Raw genomic sequence first — 22127 nt, 5'->3', positions numbered from 1 at the left:
GCAGGTCTGATAGGTGTGTTTGGTGTCTCTTTGTAGTATTAACTCTGCATTGATTTCCTTGGTGGATTTSTAATAGAATTAGCAGCATATATATTATATTCATATAACTGCAGTTGGAAGAATAACCAGACTTAGTAGAGTAAGAGATGTGCAGAGATTCTTGACATTTTTACATTTCGTTTATTTTGTACAAAACTAACAATGAGGGAGAACATTTCTATTTGGGGAAGAGAAAGCTTCTTTTTAAAGCACATATCTAAAAATGCGTACTAGCTCTCTGTGGTTGTGTTGCTGTTATTACGATGCATATCCAAGATGGGAATGRGACCATTTTTGGGCTGGATTGGGGGAAGGGGTGTGTTTACTGTACCAGTGTGAGTCCGAGTGTTCTGATCTCCTGGTCTTCCTCCAGTTAGAGTTGAGAAATCCATGTAACACAGATTGGTCTTGAGAAATAAAATCCAAGTTGGAGGAAATAGCAAATCAGGGGACTTGTGAATCAGCTCAGGACAGGGTGCTGGAGGTACAAGAGGGTGAACAGAGCACGATCAGATGATGCTTTTAGAGCAGGGGGACAGCCCATACCTACAACCAGAGCTTATCTTATGTTTGCTAATAGCTTAAGCTGGTTCTTATTCAAACTAAACCTTGCTCCTTCCTAACCCATGTTGTGATATGTCAATGTGTTGCAAGGCAGGCKTATTTGTAATTTTTACTGCATTCTCCATGACAAAATGCTATGGCATTATAAATARAGAATTATGACATATCAGCAGGGCAAAGAGCAGTTGGGAACAAAGAGGAAAAGCTCATTAGTTTTCTAAAAATGGAAAGCTCTAGTTTTTTCCATATGTTCTCTCGGTGCCACTTAGATGCCTGTCCTTAGCAAATACTGTCAGAATATCTGGAGTCCACAAGAAAGACAAGATATTTCTTTTATGTCTGCTAAATATATCTTGCCATCCGTGGCTTTGCAATGCCCTCCCGTAATATCTCTCTCCAGTTCTTTGTTCTAGTGCCTTTGTATTTTGCTTTGCATACATATTAATCCAGATGTGTTAAATAATATCAGCCCTCGAGCAACAGTTCACTGAAACCTGCTTTCTCAGTTCAAGTAGTGTTCTTCTAATCCTCGGCCAAAATGTACAAGATGTCAGTGTCCCCAGGACACCCTTTGGGAGCTTCTGTATTTAAAACCTTTAATTTCAACTTGTGGGCCCAGCCATTGCGGCAGGAGCCAGATGTGCTTGGTAGGACAGGGACTTGTGTACCTGGAAACTGTAGCTGAGACATAGCCAAGTGTTGGCATTTCAAAGCAGCTCAGCCGGGCTTGGTGCCAAAATTATGCCTTTGCTCTTTCCYGGGAATGTCAGTGTCATTTGTTGTTAAAACACCTGAGATTACTAGTAATTAGGGCACCTTGAAACGATGTACTGAAACTCCCGAATGTGGACCAGAACATACATTTGTCATGTAATGTGTCACATCCATTTAATTTGTCCTGATAGCCCAGCACATTGGTGGGGATGGGAAATTTGGCTTCTCTTTCTGTCTCACTCTCACGCATCACTTAGCAAACCCCATAACCTCTCTGGCAGCCTTTTAATCYGCTGCTAGAGATGTAACTGGTGCTTTACTGACTTTATAGGGAGCTGGAGCCTGCCTGTGCTGTGTAAAAGGTGGACTGGATAGCTCATCCTTTTCTTGAACTTGCACAGTACAAAAATGTGCTTGGTTTAGACCTCTGCTGAGGTACCAGTGATAAATGCAGACTTCTCTTGCCTGTCTAAGTAGACTTAGCAGCTCATAAAACCTTAATTATGCAGGATGCTCCCCGAGTTCAAAGTGCAGGAGGATCCTGGCACCTTTTTCTGTCTCCTGTGAGTAACAAATGCAGCAGTCATTGAACTAAAAGCAACCTGAGAAATCTGCTGTTTAGAGCTTGTTATTTTCCAGCTATGTTGATTTGGTGGAAAAAGATGACAGCCCCTATTGGTCCTGWCTTGCTTTGTCTTTAGAAACTGCGTGTAAAAAACTCTGTACACTGAGTTATTTTTTCTTGCTTTTCTCAGCAAACGGGTTGCAAAGGAAATTGTACACATATATTTAGAACTAATCATTGGGAGTCACTTAGCAGTAGCAGTATGCTTGCTATTTTTGTTTTCCCCTTCTCATGCTATGGGTTTTTGTAAAAATAGAATGATTCCTCTAAAAAAAATTGATACTATTAATTTGCAAAGCTCAGTACAAGGTGCTGGCAAAAGCAGAGGCAATTCTCTTAGTGTTGTTTTTCTGACAATTACAYTTAAAAGTGAATTTGATCACTGTCAGCTACTATCTGTAGCTCTCTTTTCTAAGTTCATATGCATTCAAATGCCATTAAAAATGTAAACAACTTTAGAAGCGGTTAGTCTCAAGTTTTTAACCAAACAGTAAATTTCAGCATTTACAATAATCATTGATGAGCTTCCATCAGTGACTGTCAGTGACTCATAGTTCACTCGTAGTTCACTGCTCTRTTTTCCTGTGCAGAAAGCATGGTAGATGTTTTCCATATTAATAGTTTRAAAAACTCTGCATTCCCTTTGCTCTCTGCTGCTGAAGCTGATGGGTGCATGTGTGTGAGTAGGTGCAGGCAATCTGCTGGGTCTGTTCAGGCTCCCACCTGCCTCTGCACATTGACTCCAGGCTGGAAAGCATGTGGATGTGCTGCAAAATTTCATGCAAAGACTCCCTCACTGATGAAACAGGGTACATAAACACATTCTTACATCYCACTGAGCCTTAGGGGGATAGGCTCTGCACAGCAAGGCTTGTAGGTGAGTGTAAAAAGAAACAAATGAATGAAATCCCACCCCCCACTGGCAGCACGGTAGGGCTGAGTGTCTCCCTTTCTTTATGAGATRCAGCAGTTGGGAATCGTGCAAGGTCAGAAATCTCCTTAACCTGCCATCAAAAGCATGTGTGTAGCAGCCGGGCAAGGTGTGCAGCTGTTTCCAGCCTCATGTCAGCCCTGAAGACCTGCTCTTCATAGGAAGAAGGAACGAAAATGCTGGTCAGGGAATGTCGGGGAAACCAGGGACCCTGATGAGCTTTAAGGCACTTTAGGATACTCAGAGCAAGTTAAAGTGAAAATAAAAGATGTCTGCACCTGGAAACTTACTTAAATTTGATTTCTCCTGGTAATGTCTCTTTATAGCATCACCAATGTTAACATTTACATGGCTGCTTTCTGTGAGTGTCACTTGCTTATTGTGTGCCAGTGTTAGCAGTGAAGCAGTTATTATTTCATTTTACTTTGGTAAAAAAATGATTAATTGATTAAAGCAGGAAAAACTTAAATGACAAGACACAAAAATTGTACTGCTTCTTTTGCTCTGCTTAATAACTCTCCTAGAATAGTGGAGAGCTGACTGCTACAAATACTCATTTGAATCAGGTGTTTGGGAGCTCTGAACTAAGAAATACTTGGGCTTGTCTGCTAGCTGCTCTGTTTGAAGAAGGGATTTATTCACGTAAATGTAACACTGAATTGGTACCATTCATTAGAATAACACCATAACTGTGCTTCATGTTTAGATTTTAAATATTGGGATACTTAGAATTTGCATTGAGCCTTAGTTTGAGGTATCYAAATGACTAGAGGCTTTACTGTTCATTTGTGCTGTATTTTTCATTGCTCTAGGGGTTAAAATAACTCCGGAGGAACACACCCTTTTTTTTCTTGCCTTCTCTCTCACCTCTTGTCTCCTGAATTGCAGAACAACGAAGTGATTTTGTTTGACTTGCTCACCCGGACTATCACCTCCTGTGACTGCAAATGACCGGGGATAGCTGCTTGTGTAATGTCAACCCAAGCAATAATTACTTTTCCTCTTAAATCTATGATTTTAACAGTTAAACTTCAATGATTATAGCAATTAGGATTTTCATGGCTCTTATTTACAGGTTTAGCTGACTAAAGGTAAATTATACATTTCTTTTCTTTTGCTATTATTTTCATGTGTCCTGATGACACCTAATCAGAGGTGTTCTCTAAAGAAAATGTACTGTGATTGCTTATTATTCTTCATTATAATTAAGCTGTCTTTTGAATGCAGTCTGTCACACTGAAGTGAATTTACACACAGAAGAGAAAAATCAAATGATGCCAACATTTCCACTTAGTAAAAGTTACCAACTTGCAGGTATCTAGGAGAAGTTTAAAGGTTGTAAGTTTGAATTTTCTTTCTGCATATTTTTTGTTTTCCTGAGGTCTGTGATCTGTTCTAGGAAACACAAAGCTAAGACAGTGTCCTTGAGAGGACCGTGAGCCTTTTACATGATGCTCTTCAGGCGTGGGAACAGCTCCATCTTGCCAAGTATGTTGCTTGTGACAATAGCCAAAGGCTGATGCCTATGAAGAGAGGTAGAAGGAAAGACTGGGCCTTTTATGGGATTGCGCTTGGTAGTAACCCCAGCTTGCCACCAGCTGTGGCTCAGGGACTTCTACAGAGTTTGTGGCGTTCAGTGTTTTTCCCTTCRATTAACTCCTCTGGTTTTGCACCCAGCAATCTCGGGACGTTTACCAAATCACTCATTGCACTGAGTTTTCATGTGTATTATATGATGCTGTAGTACACATGTTTATGTGTTATTTTTTTCCTTTGCTTGATTTGTCATAGCAGCTTTAGGCTGCCATTTTTCAGTTTTCTTCTTTGTATCTGCCAGCTTTTTAGAAATTTCTCRTTTTAGGTAGTTCCTGGTAGAATTCTGAAATGATAGCCTCATATATAATGCTCTGTGAGCAATGTTTTTTGATTAAATTGCTCAATTTTACCAACAGATTGTAAATCATCTTGTGATGTGCCTTTATAGATGAACCTTTCTGATCTTTTGGAGATTTTTGTCCAAGAAGCGAAATTTGGTTTCTGACTTTTGTGACATATTTCCATGTAGCTTTTCCGCTGTTTCTGGCTTCCCTAATGGCCATGACAGAGCTAGAAGAAAATGGATTAAAGATCTTTTACTATCAGCCTCAAAGGAAGTAACATGCTGGCAGACACAGATAGCAACACCTGGCAGCTTTTCTTAGCTGTGCTTTTTAAAATGAAAGATTCAAAACATTCAAGCTGTTCCAGCAAGGAATGAGTGGACAAAGGTAGAGCAAATGCGAAATGATGTTTGTCTTTTCTAGCATGTTAAATCCATGCATGCCATGCTCTTCATAGATCATAAAGTTCTTGATCCGGAGRTGAGTCTACCTTTTGAACTCTGTTTCTATGCAACTACTGGACTCCCACTCGGAGTTGTGACTCAAAGCTGCCCTGATTGGTCCCCTTATTCCAGTACAGGAAGTTTGCATTGGACGGTATTTGTCCTGTTCAATATTTGGCTTTTCAGTTTTTGTTTTGTACGTTTCTTCTCACTGACTTCAGAAACTGAAGTGAAGCATACCTTGTATTTCTGACACTTTAGGAAGCTGTTCCTAATATATATATATACTTTTTAAAAAGACATTTTAGCACTGCAGCTTCAGAGTAGGRTAACTCCATGAGCTACCAAGTTGCTGATAATGAATTTTGCCTGAAGTGCACAGGTAGTTGCTTAGTTTTAAACTATGTTGCTTGCTAAAGCTACCAGCTSCTCAGATTGCACCCACTTCTCCATGGTATGTAGCAAAGCAGAAGGAGGCTTGGCAGGTCTCAAAGCCCTCTGATTAAAAGYACAAGCCCGTGTCATCTTCCCTTTTTCCTTTGCTTCTGCTCTGTCAAGCAAAAAGAGTGCTGCTCTTTYGAATGATCCCAGCAATATGTTGTTATGATGGGTAACTTGTACATCTTCTTCCCTCCCAAGTTTTGTAATAGATGCTGTAACTGTCCACTGCTKCTTTACTCATTGAGGATTAGTCAGATGGATTGAGACGGAAACCATTACTTAAAAAAAAGCTGGCAATTGTTGCCAAACCTTCTGCTAGAAAAATGCATGGAAGTCTTGCTTTCTATAAACTGCTACTGAAATTTGTTCACGYTTACTTGAAAGGTCTGCTACTAGCATTGAATAGCTAATAAATATAAAGTACAAGATGAAGACCTTCAGTTTGCATTACCCTAAATGTTAAGACTGTCATAATGAAGTAGGAAAGCAGTGCTATTTTGCATTAGCTTTATTTGTCGATACATTACTCACTTTTGAGTCTTAGGAAYATAAACTGCTTCTGGTTGTTCTCTTGGTTGTTGAATATTAAGGCTGTTATTTCATGCTGCAGTGTTAACTGCAGATGGCTCAGCTGTCTGCCATCCTCTGTGGGTTTTGAARCCTGGTGATGCTGTAGTGAATGTAGGAAGAGAAAAATGTGAAACCAAAACCTGGAGTGACTAATAATTACAATTAATTATGTGTGTGAGAGAAGAGGAACAGCTGAGGAGATATTTTCTTTAACACATTGTAATTCTGCTCAAAAGGAATTAATTCAGGCAATGAAAAGCTTTGCTCTTCCTCATATAGAATAGAAGCACAAACTAATGAAGGGAAGAAGAAGTTACATTTCTGGAAGTGTAGATTAATATTAATAAGGTAATGTAAAAGATGTATGTSATGAAGGTCAGTACTTAGCATGGTGTGTTCAGTGGGGACATGACTATAATAAGGATGTTGCTGTGAGYTGGGAAGCCTGGTGTTGCAGTTCTCTCTGCCCTACAAGGAGCTGCATGGATGTACTGGAAGTATTTCTTGACTGCTGTTGTGTTATGTTGAGTCATAGTATTAATTATAGCTCCTGGATGAGCTGCTCAGGYCACGGTGTTCAGCTTGTCAAAACATTGGTTCCACATAGTGCGGGCAGATGGTGCAGGCAGAATCAAAGGCTGGCATTTGCCATTATGCTGAGGATTCAGTGRAGGATTTTTGGTGAATGTCAGTGACAGATGACATGAACTAATATTGGTGCTAGGAAACTGTTACCCTAAAGAGAAATGTGTTACTGCATCATTTTAAAATCATGGAATCATTCAGATTGTAATGACCTCTTAAGATTATCAAGTCCAACCCATAACCCAACACTACCAAGTCCACCACTAAACTATTCCCCCAAGTGCCACATCTACGTGTCTCTTAAATARTTTCAGGGATGGTGACTCCAGCACTTCCCTGAGCAGCCTGTTCCAATGCTTGACACCCCTTTGCATGAAAAAARYKTCTTAATRTCCAATCTAAACCTCCCTTCRTGCAACTCGAAGTTGGTTCCTCTTGTCCTGTGAGGTTTTTGGAGCTTGATGGACCTGATTTTATCTCTTTGGGCTTGAAAAGATGGTTCTTTTCACAGCAAGTGTCTCCGAGATATTTGATGTGCAGCCTGTAGTATTGAGTAGTTGACCTTTTTTATTATTGTTAAATTGGAAATGAGGCTGTAAATGTTACATGAACTGCATCAGTACAAATGCATCTTTAAAGTTTATAGAGTTGGAAGAATTGGATGCAGTATATTTACCATAGTGAAATAAACATACAGTTGACTACACAGGGTATAGATTTAAAAAATAGCTAATAATATTCTGTGTCTCATGCAACACAAAATTATTGTAGCTCATGAGCTTCTCATACATGATACTGTATTTGTTGTTTTCTTTTTCCTATCTGCACAGGATTAAAAAAATAGTAGTGGGGGGGGGAAGAGATGACTGGTTTTTTAAAGAGTATCAGATATCTGTTCACAGAAGAAGCCATTGCTTGGTTTACATGGAGCATGGCTTTATTTGGTAATATTTGTAACCAGCAGGAAGAAAACACAATATTTTTCTGAAATATTACTTCTAACAGGAAAATGCTGTAGTTGYGTATTGCCTCCCTTTCTACAAATTCTGTCAGAGGCTGTTTTTTCACTGTGCTTGAATGATAAAACATTGTGTGGGAAGGTGCTCTTATCTGTCTGTTCCAGTTATATTTACTTCCTTATGGAGAGATGGAATGTGAATCTTCTCTGTTTGCAGAGACCAAAGCATTTTTGGTCATGTTTATACTAGAATAAATTTATACTGAAGTATATGAAACRACTAGAATTGCCTTTTTGTTTGCCCTTTTTTAACTCCCACCGCATAAGCTTAATTGTGCATTTTGAGGTGAAGACTAAAGAGTGAAACTTTTAGGAGCACTCAGAATTCACCTGGTTTTTATTGCAGTGGTTTCAAGATGGTTTTCCATAATTTTTAATATAAACAGTAGTTAGTGCAGAGCTGAGCACATGTGAAAATCCTGCCTGTAATGTGCTTRTAGAAAAGATTCATACCTTCTTTCAAACTGCCTTAGGAGACCAGCTTAACACAGAAAATATTTTATTGCTTAAGAGATAAGCAATTGCAACAACCAGAACCCAAGAGTGTTTTTAATTTCAGTAAAAAATCCCCACAAAGGTCAACTAGTGCTTTAAAATGTTGATGCAGAAATCAGAGCAGGGCATTGCAAGCCCACGCATCTTTTGCAGCCAGACTTCTGCTCTAGTTTGTTCTGTATTTTGCGTGTGAGAGCCACTGCATAGCATCTGTTAATACATCATTAAAATGAAACCACCCTTAGCCACGGGGRAAGTGTGGGATGCGCTGTGATTACTCATCCCCCTGGCGTGTCCCGATGGGCCATTTGGCCTYCCGACAGCGCCGGCGGTGCAGGGATATGTCACGGTGGCACAAACRGGTTGCCAAGCAGCAGCTGCCTTTGCCAAGCACCTTGTTTGGAGCCGTGACTGCTCCGCACGGCTATTTGTGGCACGGAGTGAAATGCTCAGCGGGCTTGGCTGGCCACCGAGCCTTCTCTGTAAGAGTCCCTGTCTGCCCCTKGCAGCCACTGGCAAGGGCAGTGAGACTGGAAAGCTCTCCAGAGAAAGCAGCGTGGAGTGAGGCGGCACTCGTCCTTCAGCAGGGATTAGGCAGCGTGGCTATTTTTGCTATTGTTTACCAAAGCCTTTCTGGTAACCACAATGGGGCACTTCTTCCCTCTTCTACCATTTCCTTCAGCACCTTCCCTGCCCCCAGTTTTGGCTTCTGATAAGATCTTCAGTGTGTCAAAAGGAGACTGTATTTTTCTTGCATGCCTGTCTTTTCCAGTTAAACTCAACTTCTCCGTTTTCTCTTCTCCATAATGCTGCATCCGTAACAGTAGGCTGGTATGTTTTGTCCCATATCTCAAGGAATGCCCTTGGGAAACTGCTGCTGCTGCTTACGTGCTTCTCACTCCCCATGGACAACTTCACCTCAGAGTAACCTAGAATTCCCTAATGAAAATGCAGTGTATTTTTAACAACRTATTTCAGATCTTGGCAGCATGCCTCCTGCAAAATGAGAGAAAAGAGAAGGGTGGCAAGCTGGTCTGGATTTGTGGATTACCATACCTTCACAGCAGAATCTGTGCTTTGCTTCAGTAGTATAAAGGCCCTTCTTAAACTCCTGTCAAGCTCCTTTCATGCTTAATGGAGAACACTGGGAGTCATTCCACCAGCAGCAATGGTAATATGACAGGAGAACTAGGCAGCTTCTATTTATTGTGCTTATGGAGTCCCATTACTTTGAAGGACTGCTTCTTGAAAAAAATTAGGAAGATTAAACCAGACCTTTAGGATGGACATCTTACTGCACTGACTTGCGGTATTACTTGCTTTGCTACAGCCATGTGGAAGATTGCAGAGTAGCTGAAGAATCAAGCAAATGTTTTCCTGTTGACCAAAGAGGACACAAGGCAGCAGAAGTGGCTTCCAGCTGCATTGGTTACCTGTGGACTTCAGGTTGCTGCAAGAATTGTAGTAGTCCACCAGGAGAAAAACGCTACAGGGTGCTTTTGATTTGCAGCAGCATCTTCCGGGAGAATTGTCTGTGATCTAGGACAAAATACAGGAAAAATACAGGAAAACAGTTGGGAAATTGTTGAGAAAGCAATGATAAGAGGAGGAGATAGGCTGACTTGCTGTTTCTCATCTTAGTGGCTTTGTGCACCTGCACTAATCCTGGATGAATAAGCGTTTTTAGTCCTTTACAGTCAATCTCAGTGGAGTTTTTTGTACCCACCAAAGCTCAGCATTGACCTGTGCAGAAAGTGTTGGGAAACGACAAAGTAMTGGCATCATTCTACCTGCATATCTGCTTGTAGATGCTACTTATTTTAATCACTGGTGCTCAAGAGAATGCAGAAACCTTTTGTTCCAGGACTGTAGTGGTGCTCTGGCAAGRACTTTGTGGCCTAGGGCTACAACCTGAGCATTGCTTCATCTGGAGCTTGCCCCATGACAGATAAAAATAGGGCTTGAGCTGCAGCCAGGCTGTGTCAGTGGTGAGGGTGCAGCCTCCCTAGCCTGTTACAGCTTGTGACTCCTGGTAGCTCTGGCATAGGGTGAATAATCACACCTACGGATGGGCAAAKAAGCAGGGTCAGTGCTGCCTGGGTYCCACCTACACAGGGGAATAGCTTGACAGGGGGTTGCTTCTTGTTGAGGGGAAGTGAAGACACTGACCAAACCCATTACACAAATTTGTCAGCAGAAGCAGCAGTGTAGGACTGTATTGGCTGAGCTATGGGAAGGCAGCTGTGTGCAAGCTCAGGCCTGCATGGAGAGTGGCRTGTGGGCTCTGTGCTTGCTGAGCAAGGTGTCCCAACTGCTGGTGAGAGATGAGGCCAAAAAACATCATCAACCAGATCCTCTGTAGTAGGTCATRGAAAGGTGAAGGTRTATTTGATTGGAYCTTCTGTAATATCCTGTGWCAGGAAGAGAGGAAACGGCCTCAAGTTGTGCCAGGAGAGGTTTGRATTGGAGATCAGGACAGATGCCTTCATGGAAATGTTGTCTAACACTGCAACAGACTGCCTAGGGAAGTGGTGGAATCACCGTCCTTGGAGGTATTTAAAAGATGTGTAAATGTGGCACTTGGAGACATGGTTTAGTAGTGAGTGTGGCAGTATTAGATTAATGGTTGGACTCAGTGGTCTTGAGGTCTTTGCCAGTCTGTATGGTTCTGTGATTCTCTGATCTTCTAGTTCCGTACTTGTTCCCATTGCTCACCTCCTCCTTGTCATCCTCTGCTTTCTCATGCCCCCTCACAGACTAGCAGATTCTTCAGATACCAGTGTTCTGTGTGTCATGACCACAAAATGCATGCAGTCCTGCAGTTCCAATGATTGCTAACAAAGCTGAGCCAATTCAACACAAAAGTTACTTGCTCAGGAGGGCTTCCCAAAAGCATTCCTTTTCTGCAGTTAGAAAAGCAGGAAGCCAAGTATCCCGCRTCTGCCACAAGCATTGTGCTTCAGGCAGGGAGAGCTTGAAGGAGTGTAATTATTAGCTGCAAATCTGACTTCTGTTAGTGTGCTTACATTGGATAGCTTTTCTAAATGCARCACATCACTGGAAATAAAACTTCGGTTTTCCTTCTTCGTATGTTGTCCATTATGACATGCCTGGCTGTTGAGTTAATGGCCTGAGAAGCATAGCAGAAACTGAACTATGTGTCTGTACCACCTCCTTGTCTGAAGTACTAACAAGAGGAAAGACACCTATAGATAAATTCAGCACATATGATATAGAAAACACAAGTGGAACATTAAAGGCCATTTTTACAATGTAATTAAGATGCTGTAGCATTAAAGTAATTTTTACCTGGAGACAGGACCCTTCTCTTCCTGCTTTACACTGCCACTGGTAGTTTGCCCATGATAAAATATTGTTGGAATCTGCCACCACCGCCCTTAGTAAAAAGTAGCTGCAGACAAGTTTGGTGGTGAACTTATTTGCTCACACAGGTTACTCCGCAGCTCTCCTGGGCAGCTTCTGTCAGCAGCTGGCAGCAGGGACCCTTTCCAGCATCCGCGTTTACATGAGGATCTGGCAGGGGAGTGTTCTCTGTGCACAGCCAGCCTCAGTAAATCTGAGCCTGACAGGCTCGCAGCCCCGCCGCTGAACTTTTAACTTGAAGCTCTAGCAGGGTGCTGAGTAGCTCCAGCTACATGACACGGAGCTTTGAAAGTAAATCACTGCGCTGGGAACAAGGGGAAGTCCAGCATATTGTTTTTCAGACTTTGCCTACAGATTCTTTGCAGTATAAGCACAGAATATATACACCTGGGAAAACAATTGGAGCAAGATGGATTTCCAACGCAGAGCTCAGCCGTTTCCCATCCCAGAGGATGAAGAGGTTGCGTACAAGGTCACTCCTGATGCTCACAACTCTGCAGGAAATGAAGGCGAGAAACCAGTGTCAAAATTGCARCGTAGGCACAGTGAAATAAAACTCTACAAAGAGTTTTGTGACTTTTATGCAAGATTGTAAGTTCATTCTGTTCAGCTTCGGGGTGTAACTGCAGTGACATTACTGGTATATTGTATATAATGTATTTTATTATCTGAGATCTGAGTAGGCTGTCCAAGCTGTTCTCTCATCCAACCTTTGCCACTGTTCTGCTTGAAACATTGCCAGTTGTATCTGTCAACTAAAATTTGAATTGTTACTTTAAATTTCATCATTTATTGTGCCAGAATTTTTTATCAGCAGTAAAAATGGGGTTGGAATTTGTAAAGTAGTCTCTCTGCCTTCAGATTGTTTGCCAGTTATTCTGGGMAAATGGATAAACTGCTTCATTGCGGAAGTATTACATACTTTACTAGTTTTACATATATGTGTTTCAAGGTGAAGCACGTTTTCTTTCCTAAAGAGGAAAACTTTACTTTTTCATTTGGTTTTGAACTTTGCTTCATGTTTTTGCTTGGATTATCCTTCATGCATGGCAATGCTTAACATCCTTAATGCTTGAGCAGTGCTGAAGTGATGATAAAAGATCCCAGTTTCTCTTGTGATTATTCTTCATTTAGGTTGATAAGGAGGATGGGGAAATGGACTGAGGTTTTGCCCCACAGAAAGCATACACAGTCCATGAGGACCATTGGCGAGCTTTATAGCTGATCACAGTTTATGTGTATCGTCACTGCAGTTTGTCCATAGGATTGTCTGTTATGTGTGGGTTACACCATCTTGCATCTGATCTTCATGTGAAATTTACCCACTTGTTTCACTGTGAGGGCAGTGGATATTTGGATTGCAGTTACCGTTTTCCTTGCCTGCGAAGATCTTGAGAGAAAGGAAAAAAAAAGTGCCAGCTAATAATAACATGTCAGATGTGACCTTGCGTAGGGCCCTTCTGTGAGACAGCGTAAGAAATAGATAAAACACATTCCATTTTGAACCACGTGCTAGGTGTTAGCTTGCTCCTTTGAATGGTGTGCAAGGAATGAATTCAATTGCTATTGAACATGCTGGGAGCACAGAGGATTTATCCCCTTGAAGGGATAAGAAGGAAGTCTTGGCATCTTGCAGAGAACTGCGGKCTCTACACTTAGAGCCACAGCATGATAGCTGTATCAAAATGTATACATGCATGCACATGTGTTTAAAATAATGTCACTTGCTTTATAACTTTCCAGACAGATGTTTGAGTCAGTGCTTTTGTTAGCCCAGACCTGATTGTAAAGAAACCGGACCATTGCCCTATATTTGCCCTCTGCTCCCACAGGGTATTAGGGCAGAGGGGTGATATTGAAAGGCATGGCTTTGAGAGTCAAGATATGAGTAAGAACATGTTTGCAAAGGAAAACTGTTTGCAAAGAGCCTTTTTCTGSCCTTAATTAACTGAAACACAGCTGTACTGTCTTCCACAGATGTGGACAGCTACCACACTGCCATTTTTTTTGTCCTRTACCTTTGGGAAGCAACCAGGGTTGCTATTTCAGTGTTTCTTTGCATCCCTGGCAAGGGTTTGACAGCTTATGTTGGCCTTTGTGTGAGTCACAGTGGGGCAGCCAGAGGATTCCCACCCTCTCCCTTGGCCCTGGAGTGGGCTATGAGCTGGTACATCATGAACTGAGCTCCCTGAGATAAACCCTAACAAGCCAATCAAAARTCCCATGACTTCAAACTAAATTTGTAAAATTAATTCAAGCCATGCAGAGCTTGAATAAGGGATAATAATTTAACTACTCTGGTTTTTGTTATTATCTGCTAGACTAGATCCTGCATAGTCTTTCACGTTATTTAGAGCTCTGAACTTAGGCTATTATATATATATATATATATATATATATATATATATATATATATATTAGAATTAGGAATTTGTTTACAATTAATCATTTAAGTTTTCCTATGTGATGCTGGTCCTCAATCATTGTTAATATTTGCCCTTTTCAGTAATTTTAATGTATTTCATAATTTTTGTGGTACTTCAAATTGCCTGTCTTTTCTCATCATAAAAAGCCTGTAAATGTGCCTGTAGTGACAACATTTCTGTTTGAGGTTTTTAACTAATTAGAATTCATTGCAGGTATTTTGTTTCTAAAGAGTTAGGGAGCAGCGAGAAGTGGTAGTTTTATTTCTGAGGAGATGCCACAAGCCATGAAGTTCATTGAAAAACTTGTGTTGAGCAGCTTAGCATTAGGTTGATACAGTTTGGCCTGGTGTGGGGGAGGGAAGACCCACAACCAGTGTTGTTGTGTATTTAGGCTAATTTTCTTTATTTTTTCTTTTTAATGACAGCAACATGGCGAATGCACTTGCAAACGCCATCTGCGAGCGCTGCAGGGGGGGCTTTGCTCCTGCCGAGAAAATTGTCAACAGCAACGGTGAGCTGTACCACGAGCAGTGCTTTGTCTGCGCCCAGTGCTTCCAGCAGTTCCCCGAAGGGCTCTTCTACGAGGTAAGCAGGGCAGAGGACCCCTCCATCTCCCCAGCCCCCATCCTGAGCCTTCATTCCCACAGCAGAAGTAGCTACAGGCAGATGGATAGCCTGGAAAGTCCCATGGGAGGAACTGGGCTCTGAAAGAGTATGCCCAGTAAAGGGAGAAAACACCCAGAAGCATTTCTGTGCTAATTTGGAGGGCATCAGTGTATATAACCTTACTTAAATGTGGAGTCTAATGCTGTCAGTGCTGAGAAGAAAACTGCTGGAGATATTTTTCTCAGTGCAGATTTTTTACCTGAAATTTGTGAGTCTGATTTTCATACAAGAAATACAGAGAAAACGTATTTCTTAGATGACAAAGTCATACAGAGGGAAATCCCATCATCCTGTGGTCCATAGGAGGTTAATGTTGAGTTGAGTGAGTGGCATGGGAAAAGAGATGATCTGTATGTCAKCATGCTGAGATCCAAACCAGACTGGGCCAGTGTAAGATYATCTCTTCAGTTTAACAGTACAGARCATTCGAAATTATCCGTTCTTGACACACTTTCAAGGGTTAAAACTTGGTCCCATTCATATTTCTCAGCTCCAGGTTGATTGACCTCAGCTCAGATGGGTATTTTGGCGTAGGTGTCATTTTCTTTTACATTCCACTATCACGGGGATTCAGAACATGGCTCAGCACAAAGTGGCTTTAGTGAAAGCTCTAGACAGGTTCATAAAATGCAAAGTGATTGGTATAGGGAACAATGGATTGTATGAGACAGGGAATTACTGTCAGATAAGGCCCTGCTCAAGTAGCTTACAGTCCAACTTAGGGTAGCAGTTGCAGGATTTGTGTCATATGATGATCTGRAAAGGGAGGTGAGCAGTGTGTAAAAAGAAAATTCTGTTCACTCACATACAGGTTTCRTCCTTTGGTAAGAGCACAATGGTTCATCTTCCATAGAAGCATTTYTAATTTTACAGAGCCATGTTACACGGTGTTGAGAAGAGGCTGASGGAGAAGTGTGGATTGCAAAAGAGAGTGGCTAAGGGGATTCTTGGGGATWTGCTTTTTCTCACTTCGAGGATCAAAAGGCTCTAGGAATAATGTTGCACAAATTGTAGTAAATCAGTAAATCTGATGTTCCATAAGACATCAAAAGGTGAGCTGCAAGGCAGAATTAATTAAATACAAACAAAAGAATACCCCCYGAGATACTTAACAAGTTGCATTACAATGTTAATATATACTGAGGTGACTCAGGAGAGTCCTGTGTTAAGATCTGAGACGAATGTAAAGTGATATGAATGTTTCAAAACTAAAATATTTGTAATCACGTTAATAAAATTGTCTTAAACCAATGAAATGTATTTTCTCTAAATAATGAATACTTTATTCAATYTTTTGCTGACTCAAAAAGCATTGAGACATTCCAGGGACCTCTTTCAGAAAATTGAATGATCCTTAAAGATAAGGAGAAATTGTGCTCTAGGCAGCCTGTATCTTCTAGGGGTTGCAGGAAGACTGTAGTGGAAAGAAAGTCCTGCTTTTGGACAWAGTTCAGGAATGTTACAATCTCTCTCTTCTTCATGGGTGGCCATACCTGAAACACTGTGGCAGAGGGCAAATATCCTAGTAGTGTTAGATATATTGGATGTRGGCATTTTGCTTCCTACTGCTACCTTGTTAGCATTCATATTGATGATGACTGGCCTTTGAGCATCTCTTACTGAAACATGCTGCTCTCAAAGACAGTGAGTCTGAAGTGAGTGTCTGTAGATTTTCYCAGGAATTGAAATAACACTGTGTGCTAAATATGTTTTGGCTAGAGTTTGGCTTTTTTCTAGGCTGGGTAACTTGAGAAATATTACATAGAARGTGGAGAGTTTCAGTTAAGGATAGACGCTTCTTGCCACAGTTATTACGGAGGTAAAATGACATTGGATAGGCTGAGGGAGCTGGGCCTGTTCAGACTCCAGAAGAGACAACTGAGAGGGGACCTCATCAATGTATGTAATTATCTGAAGAGAAAGTATCAGAGAAGGGAGCCAGGCTCCTCTTGGTGGTGCCAAGCAACAGGACGAGGCAATGGGTGGAAACTGATGCTCAGGAAGTTCCACCTGATCAAGAGGAAGAACTTCTTTACTTTGCACTGATACAGTTTGTGAAGTCTYGCTCACTGGAGATACTCAATCTGGATACAATTCTGTGAAATATGCTCTAGGATGACCCTGCTTGAGCAGAGAGGTGACCCCACCTACAACCTGGCCCATTCTGTGGTTATGTGAGAGGGAGGACAGCCCTGAGCAGGCAGAAAGTGGGCTTAGGTTGGTGAGTGCTCAGGAGTGGCTGACAGCATTCAGAGGACYTGAGATAATCTGTATCACTGTTAAGAAAAAGTGACTGGCAGAAAGGACATCTTCCTTAGACTGCTTAATGCAGTCCTTGAGAAGATGGATATGTTTGGAGGTGTGGCCAGGTAATGTGTTTTTCTGAGCAGGTTCCCATGGGTAAATGCAGGCATTTTTAGTTGCCCAGAATGAATYTGTGTTTATTTTGTGCCTGCTAAGCTAGTATTGCTTGGAAATGATTTCCAGCTCTTAGCAATTAGGAAGACAAATATTATTCCCTTGCCTATTGCAAGCCTTGCAGGGTTTCCCCAGTTAGTTATTAAGTTGCTTATCACATTTGCTGTCAAATGCTGCTGAGATAAGCTGTCACACAGTGTTCCATGGGTGGGGGTGGAACCGGTCAGGTCTCCTGTGCTGCAGGACTTGTCTCTGGGCTCCCTTGCAGTGACTCTGATCAGCACAGCTCACTGTAGTCTGGCACTGGAGCCAACTATCTCGTAGGCTTGGTAGTGCCCATCCACAGCTTAGAGTCTGCACAACATAGCAGAAGTTTTGTGGATGTCCTCATGAGCCTGTGTCAGAAATGATATCTTGGACTCCTGAGAGCTGTGTGCCTCATTGTTGCACAGAAACTGTGGGTAGGGTATATTTGATCTGTGTTCCAGTTTGCTCAGTAACAACATTTTAGCAATTTCTTTATGCACTCAATCTAAAGAAAAATTAGTACAAACACATTCCAGCACAGTTTCCAAACTCGGTCCTTTGGTGTTAGGTGTGAAGTGGTAGCAATTTTAGAATGCTAAATTTTAATCTGCTTTTACTCTACCACGTGAAAGGTGTGTTTTCCCTAGATCTGCTATTAGAGTCTCTACAGGTAGCAGTGYACAGTCCTATAATGGCAGAACAGTCAGATTTATTTCTATTCCAGTTGTACCCCCAGTTAAAATGGTTTTTACTGAAATCTTCCTTAGAGAAAGAATCTTTAAAGACYCAGGTTTTGTGCATGTCTTTCCACGTAAGTTAGCCAAAAACATTCAGGTAAGCTGGAGGTTATGACAGGGTGCGATGTTTTATGCAGAGCCATTTACCTCATGGACCTTCAGCATACAACAAGGTGAAACAATCTTGATTTTAAACTATGTACTCTAAGATACATTACAGAAGCTCAAGGTTTTTTCTGATGATAACTCCTGGGTCACCCACAAAGGGCAGCACAAATGAGCAGARAGGTTGAAAATATAAACAAGACTGAATGGGAGCCAGCCTGCCTGACACAAACAGGAGGGGAAGAAAACCTGTTTGGTCTGTCCAGATCAAYGTGTGGTGGCTTTGAAATCCAAGCAAACCTAAGCATCCCCCATTGGACCACCTGTTTATGCAAAACAGGAAGCTTGTTTTTTTTTTAGTTTGAAAAGGGTTTTATCTGTCAGGAAGCAAGCACAGTTCATAATGAATCAGTAATTTCCATTACTCCTTGAGAAAGTAATAGCCCTGTGCCTCTAAAATATTATTTTTTTAAAAGCTGAAATGAAAAAGTAATCTGCTTTAGAATATTATACTGGAATAGCAGCTGATAAATTTCTGGCAGAGACTTCTGAAAAAGTCTATACKGAGCTACTGTCTTCCTAATAGATGCAATTCAGGTTGGGCACAGGAATTTTCTAACCTTAAATATCTAGTGACTTTAAAAATGTGTCATTAGATCCCCATCCTGCACCCAGTTGCAAGAGTATTTATTATATTTATATTGCATTAGATCCTTATCATTTCATCRGATAAAACAGTTAATCTTGAAACACATTGCTGTATTTTTTGTCCATGCACAAAACCTTACTTTGTGAGTAGTATTTTATGCTATTCACTATGTTTTGTCTTAGGCCACGTAAAAAGAGAGGAACAAGGTTTCCTGCTGTCCTCCTTTTTCCACTGTTTTTAACTGGGATATTCAAATCCAAACATTTTGTCGCATACCTAATATTGTCTATTTGGTTTTGACATGCTCATTGGCATTTTTGCCTAATAATGGTGGTGCCTGAAGGAATCTAAACATTTCCGTTCATTTCACCATGTAGTTGCCTACATTTGGCTTTGACTAAGCTACTGATGCAGTGCTGTTGATTCTTTTTATTCCGTATGGGTTTTCTTTTCTATGTGAGCTTGAGSTGTAGCTGAACTTATCTAAGCTGTGATAAAATTCAAATCCCTTAAAATCAATTTAATCTGATCGATGTAGTGAACTTTACTCCTTAATATTTGGACTTTATTATCTTAAGGGTCTTTTCCAACCTAAATGATTTTATGATTCTATGAAATAAGCATAATGAAGGAAAAGGCTTATTTCCCTTCATGTTTTGGCTATACTGCTCCATGAATTGCAAAGATTTCTGCCCCTAGGTATTCTTGATACCCCCACCATATGTACTTCCTCTGGTATGGTAATTCTGGCAGGAGATGTAGAGTGAGGAACACATCAAGCAAGTTCAGGAGAAATGCTTCTTCCCTCCAGGTGACCAAGGCTGTTAGCTAATTTTCTGCTCAGAATATGCTTGGTTGCATCAGTTTCAATAGTCTGTCAAAATTCAGACGTCTCTTGTGATGCAAATGGGTGACAGAAAATGCCTTACACTCTCAGCAGTTCTGGAGAAATGGTGTGCTATTAACACTACATGCTAACTAGACTGAAGATTAAGGTGGGTGGATGTAATGTCTGGCACATGTAGCTCATGGTCTGGTTTTTTTTTGGTTGTTTTTTTTTTTTTTTTTTTTTTTTGCTCAGCCCCTCATGTTTTACTACCTAATTATATCTGTAAACACCAGGGTGTTGCAGCATTTATGTTAAGTGCATGTTCCTCATCCCTCTAATGCTCAGATCTTTTTCTATTTGCAGTTTGAAGGGAGGAAGTACTGTGAACATGATTTTCAAATGCTTTTTGCCCCTTGCTGCCATCAATGTGGTAAGTTTTAACTCAAAGTGAAACACTTTACACCGATTACAAATGGGAGTGTCACTGGGGGAAGATGTGTTACCCCAGTGTCTGTTTTCTGGGAGGTGCTCATGTTCAGCTGATATTCTGAACTTCCAGAATGAACTAGACTTCAAAGAAACTGGAGAGTTGCTTTTTCTAAAGGCTGTAAACTAAAAGGATTTAAAAATAAAAGCTTGGATTCTTTTGTAAGTAGTTTAACTATTGAACCAACGATCCAATGAACAGACCATTCATAAACTCCTGATTATATCCAGTGAACAGACCATTCATGACTGCTGATTATTTATATGTGCTCATGTCTCTGTGTGCTGACATTTGTCCCCTCTCACGTAGCTGAAACCCTGCAACAAGACTCTGTCATCTGCTTTGACTCTTGTAACCCACCCATGCTGTCCTGCTTCACAAAAGCTGAGAGTGTCTTCATCATCGAGTGTTATAATCAAGGGATGGCCAGCTGGGCCCCCGCTGATTTTTTTGAAACAAATACCTTTAATGCTTCAGTGTCTAATGCCCATCCTACCTGAAACTGAGGGCTGCTTTTTATTTGCTACTGTTGATGCAAATGCTTTTGCATCTGCTGTGCTGTAATCATTTGCATATTTTCCTTTTCCCTTGTGTGTGATACATTTTGCTGAGACAGGGCTGGAAAGTCATTATTTGACTATTCCTTAAACAGCTCTGGAAGCCCTTGTGTTTCTATGGCACCTTTGGCACCTTTAACTTATCTCAGTGAGGCCTTTTCCTGTTTGGAGGGAGGGGTTGAACTCCAAGGGAGAGGGAAGTAGTTGCTATGGAACTGTGAATTTAAGGTGCAGATGTGAACAAGCAGGGGAAGAGGAAGAAATGAGTTGGTGGCGATTTGTGAGGAGCTATGCTGCCTGTCTCCAGAATTTCTCCTGTTTCTCACAGTTGTCACAGCTCTCCCTTCTCCTATCCTGTCTTCTGGTAGGGCCAGCTCCCTTAAAACCTCACCAAGGTCCTGCCCAGAGCTGGGCTTTTCCACTGCTTGTACTTAATAAACACAGACAAAGTCAATGGGGCTGTTGTCAACGATGAGGCCTTGAGCATTCCTGCCATTTCTGGAGCCCATTGGATTTTGTTCTTGGAAAGCTCCGACTTCATGGGAATGCTACAGAGTCACATGCTGGAGATTATCATCTAGGTCAGTTACCTGCCCTTTGGCAGCTCTTGGAGTTGTTCTCCAAAGCCAGAACTCAGCCTCTGACAGCACTAAGGAGCTGAGCTACCACTGCATTTTGCACTGCTTAGGGCCCCTGGCTACACTGTCCATCCTTATAGAGGTACGTGGCAAGTTAAAATTGTCATATTCTTAAAGCAAAGAAGGAGAGAGATGATTAGGACACAAGAAAGCTCTTACTATATGAARTTCTCCATAAATTTCTTAACAGTTTGAGAACAGATAAGTGAAACCAGCAAGGGACCAAAAAAGGATTATTTTAGAGACAATGTGGAGTGTCGGTGTAGAAGGATTCATATGTAAAGAGCAGAAAATCCTCAATCAGAAAGATGTTTTCTTCTTACCCATAGCAAAAAAACAACAAACAAACCCAAATGCCAGGGTTTGGAATCAGAACTATGATATYGAAAGTAATGTGTCCTACCTGATTYGGGGTAAGGAAAGGAATAATGATTATAGTCATTGTAGTGATTCATTGGTGGGTTACTTTTAACTTTGTCTASTATAGTCTTTTATATTCTGGTTTTGTTCTTACAGGTGAGTTCATTATTGGTCGCGTTATTAAAGCCATGAACAATAGCTGGCATCCAGAGTGCTTCTGCTGTGATATCTGCCAAACAGTGTTGGCTGATATTGGATTTGTCAAGAATGCTGGCAGGTGAATCTCCACCCTTCCTTCTCTTAACTGATCATAAATTAAATGAACTAATAGCAGGACTGAGAGATCTTGATTCCTGAAGCTTTCCAGCTTGGATGAAGCAACTGAAGTATCTGCTGTGAGAAAAAGGTCTAAGWGTGCATCACAAAACCAAGAATGGGTATCTTAGAATATTATCATTTTACCTACTTCAACACTAAGTTTCATGGCAAATATTTTCGCTACCCGGTGACATTTTGGGGCCATTGTTAGATTTAATAAT

At 41.1% G+C, this 22127-nt stretch overlaps 1 protein-coding gene across 4 annotated transcripts in view; it reads left to right on the top strand.

Moving 5' to 3' along the window:
- LIMS1 (LIM zinc finger domain containing 1) overlaps positions 1 to 22127 on the top strand; it is a 66842-nt gene that overhangs the window by 35813 nt on the left and 8902 nt on the right. For 2 of the 4 annotated variants that reach the window (XM_057363867.1, XM_057363859.1), the window contains exons 2-4: positions 14541 to 14700; positions 19910 to 19976; positions 21745 to 21865. In XM_057363867.1, coding sequence (XP_057219850.1) covers positions 14541 to 14700; positions 19910 to 19976; positions 21745 to 21865 — 348 coding nt within the window. Of the gene's footprint in view, positions 1 to 12007; positions 12281 to 14540; positions 14701 to 19909; positions 19977 to 21744; positions 21866 to 22127 lie in introns of those variants that run through there. The other 2 variants (XM_057363876.1, XM_057363850.1) reach the window with 2 other exon arrangements.

The sequence above is a fragment of the Malurus melanocephalus genome, unplaced genomic scaffold (assembly GCF_030028575.1).
Source record: "Malurus melanocephalus ecotype Western Australia unplaced genomic scaffold, MMel_1.1 scaffold_1, whole genome shotgun sequence".
Taxonomy (NCBI): Eukaryota; Metazoa; Chordata; class Aves; order Passeriformes; family Maluridae; genus Malurus; species Malurus melanocephalus.
Note: the sequence above shows the minus strand (reverse complement) of the source record. Positions and strands in the feature narration are given on the sequence as shown.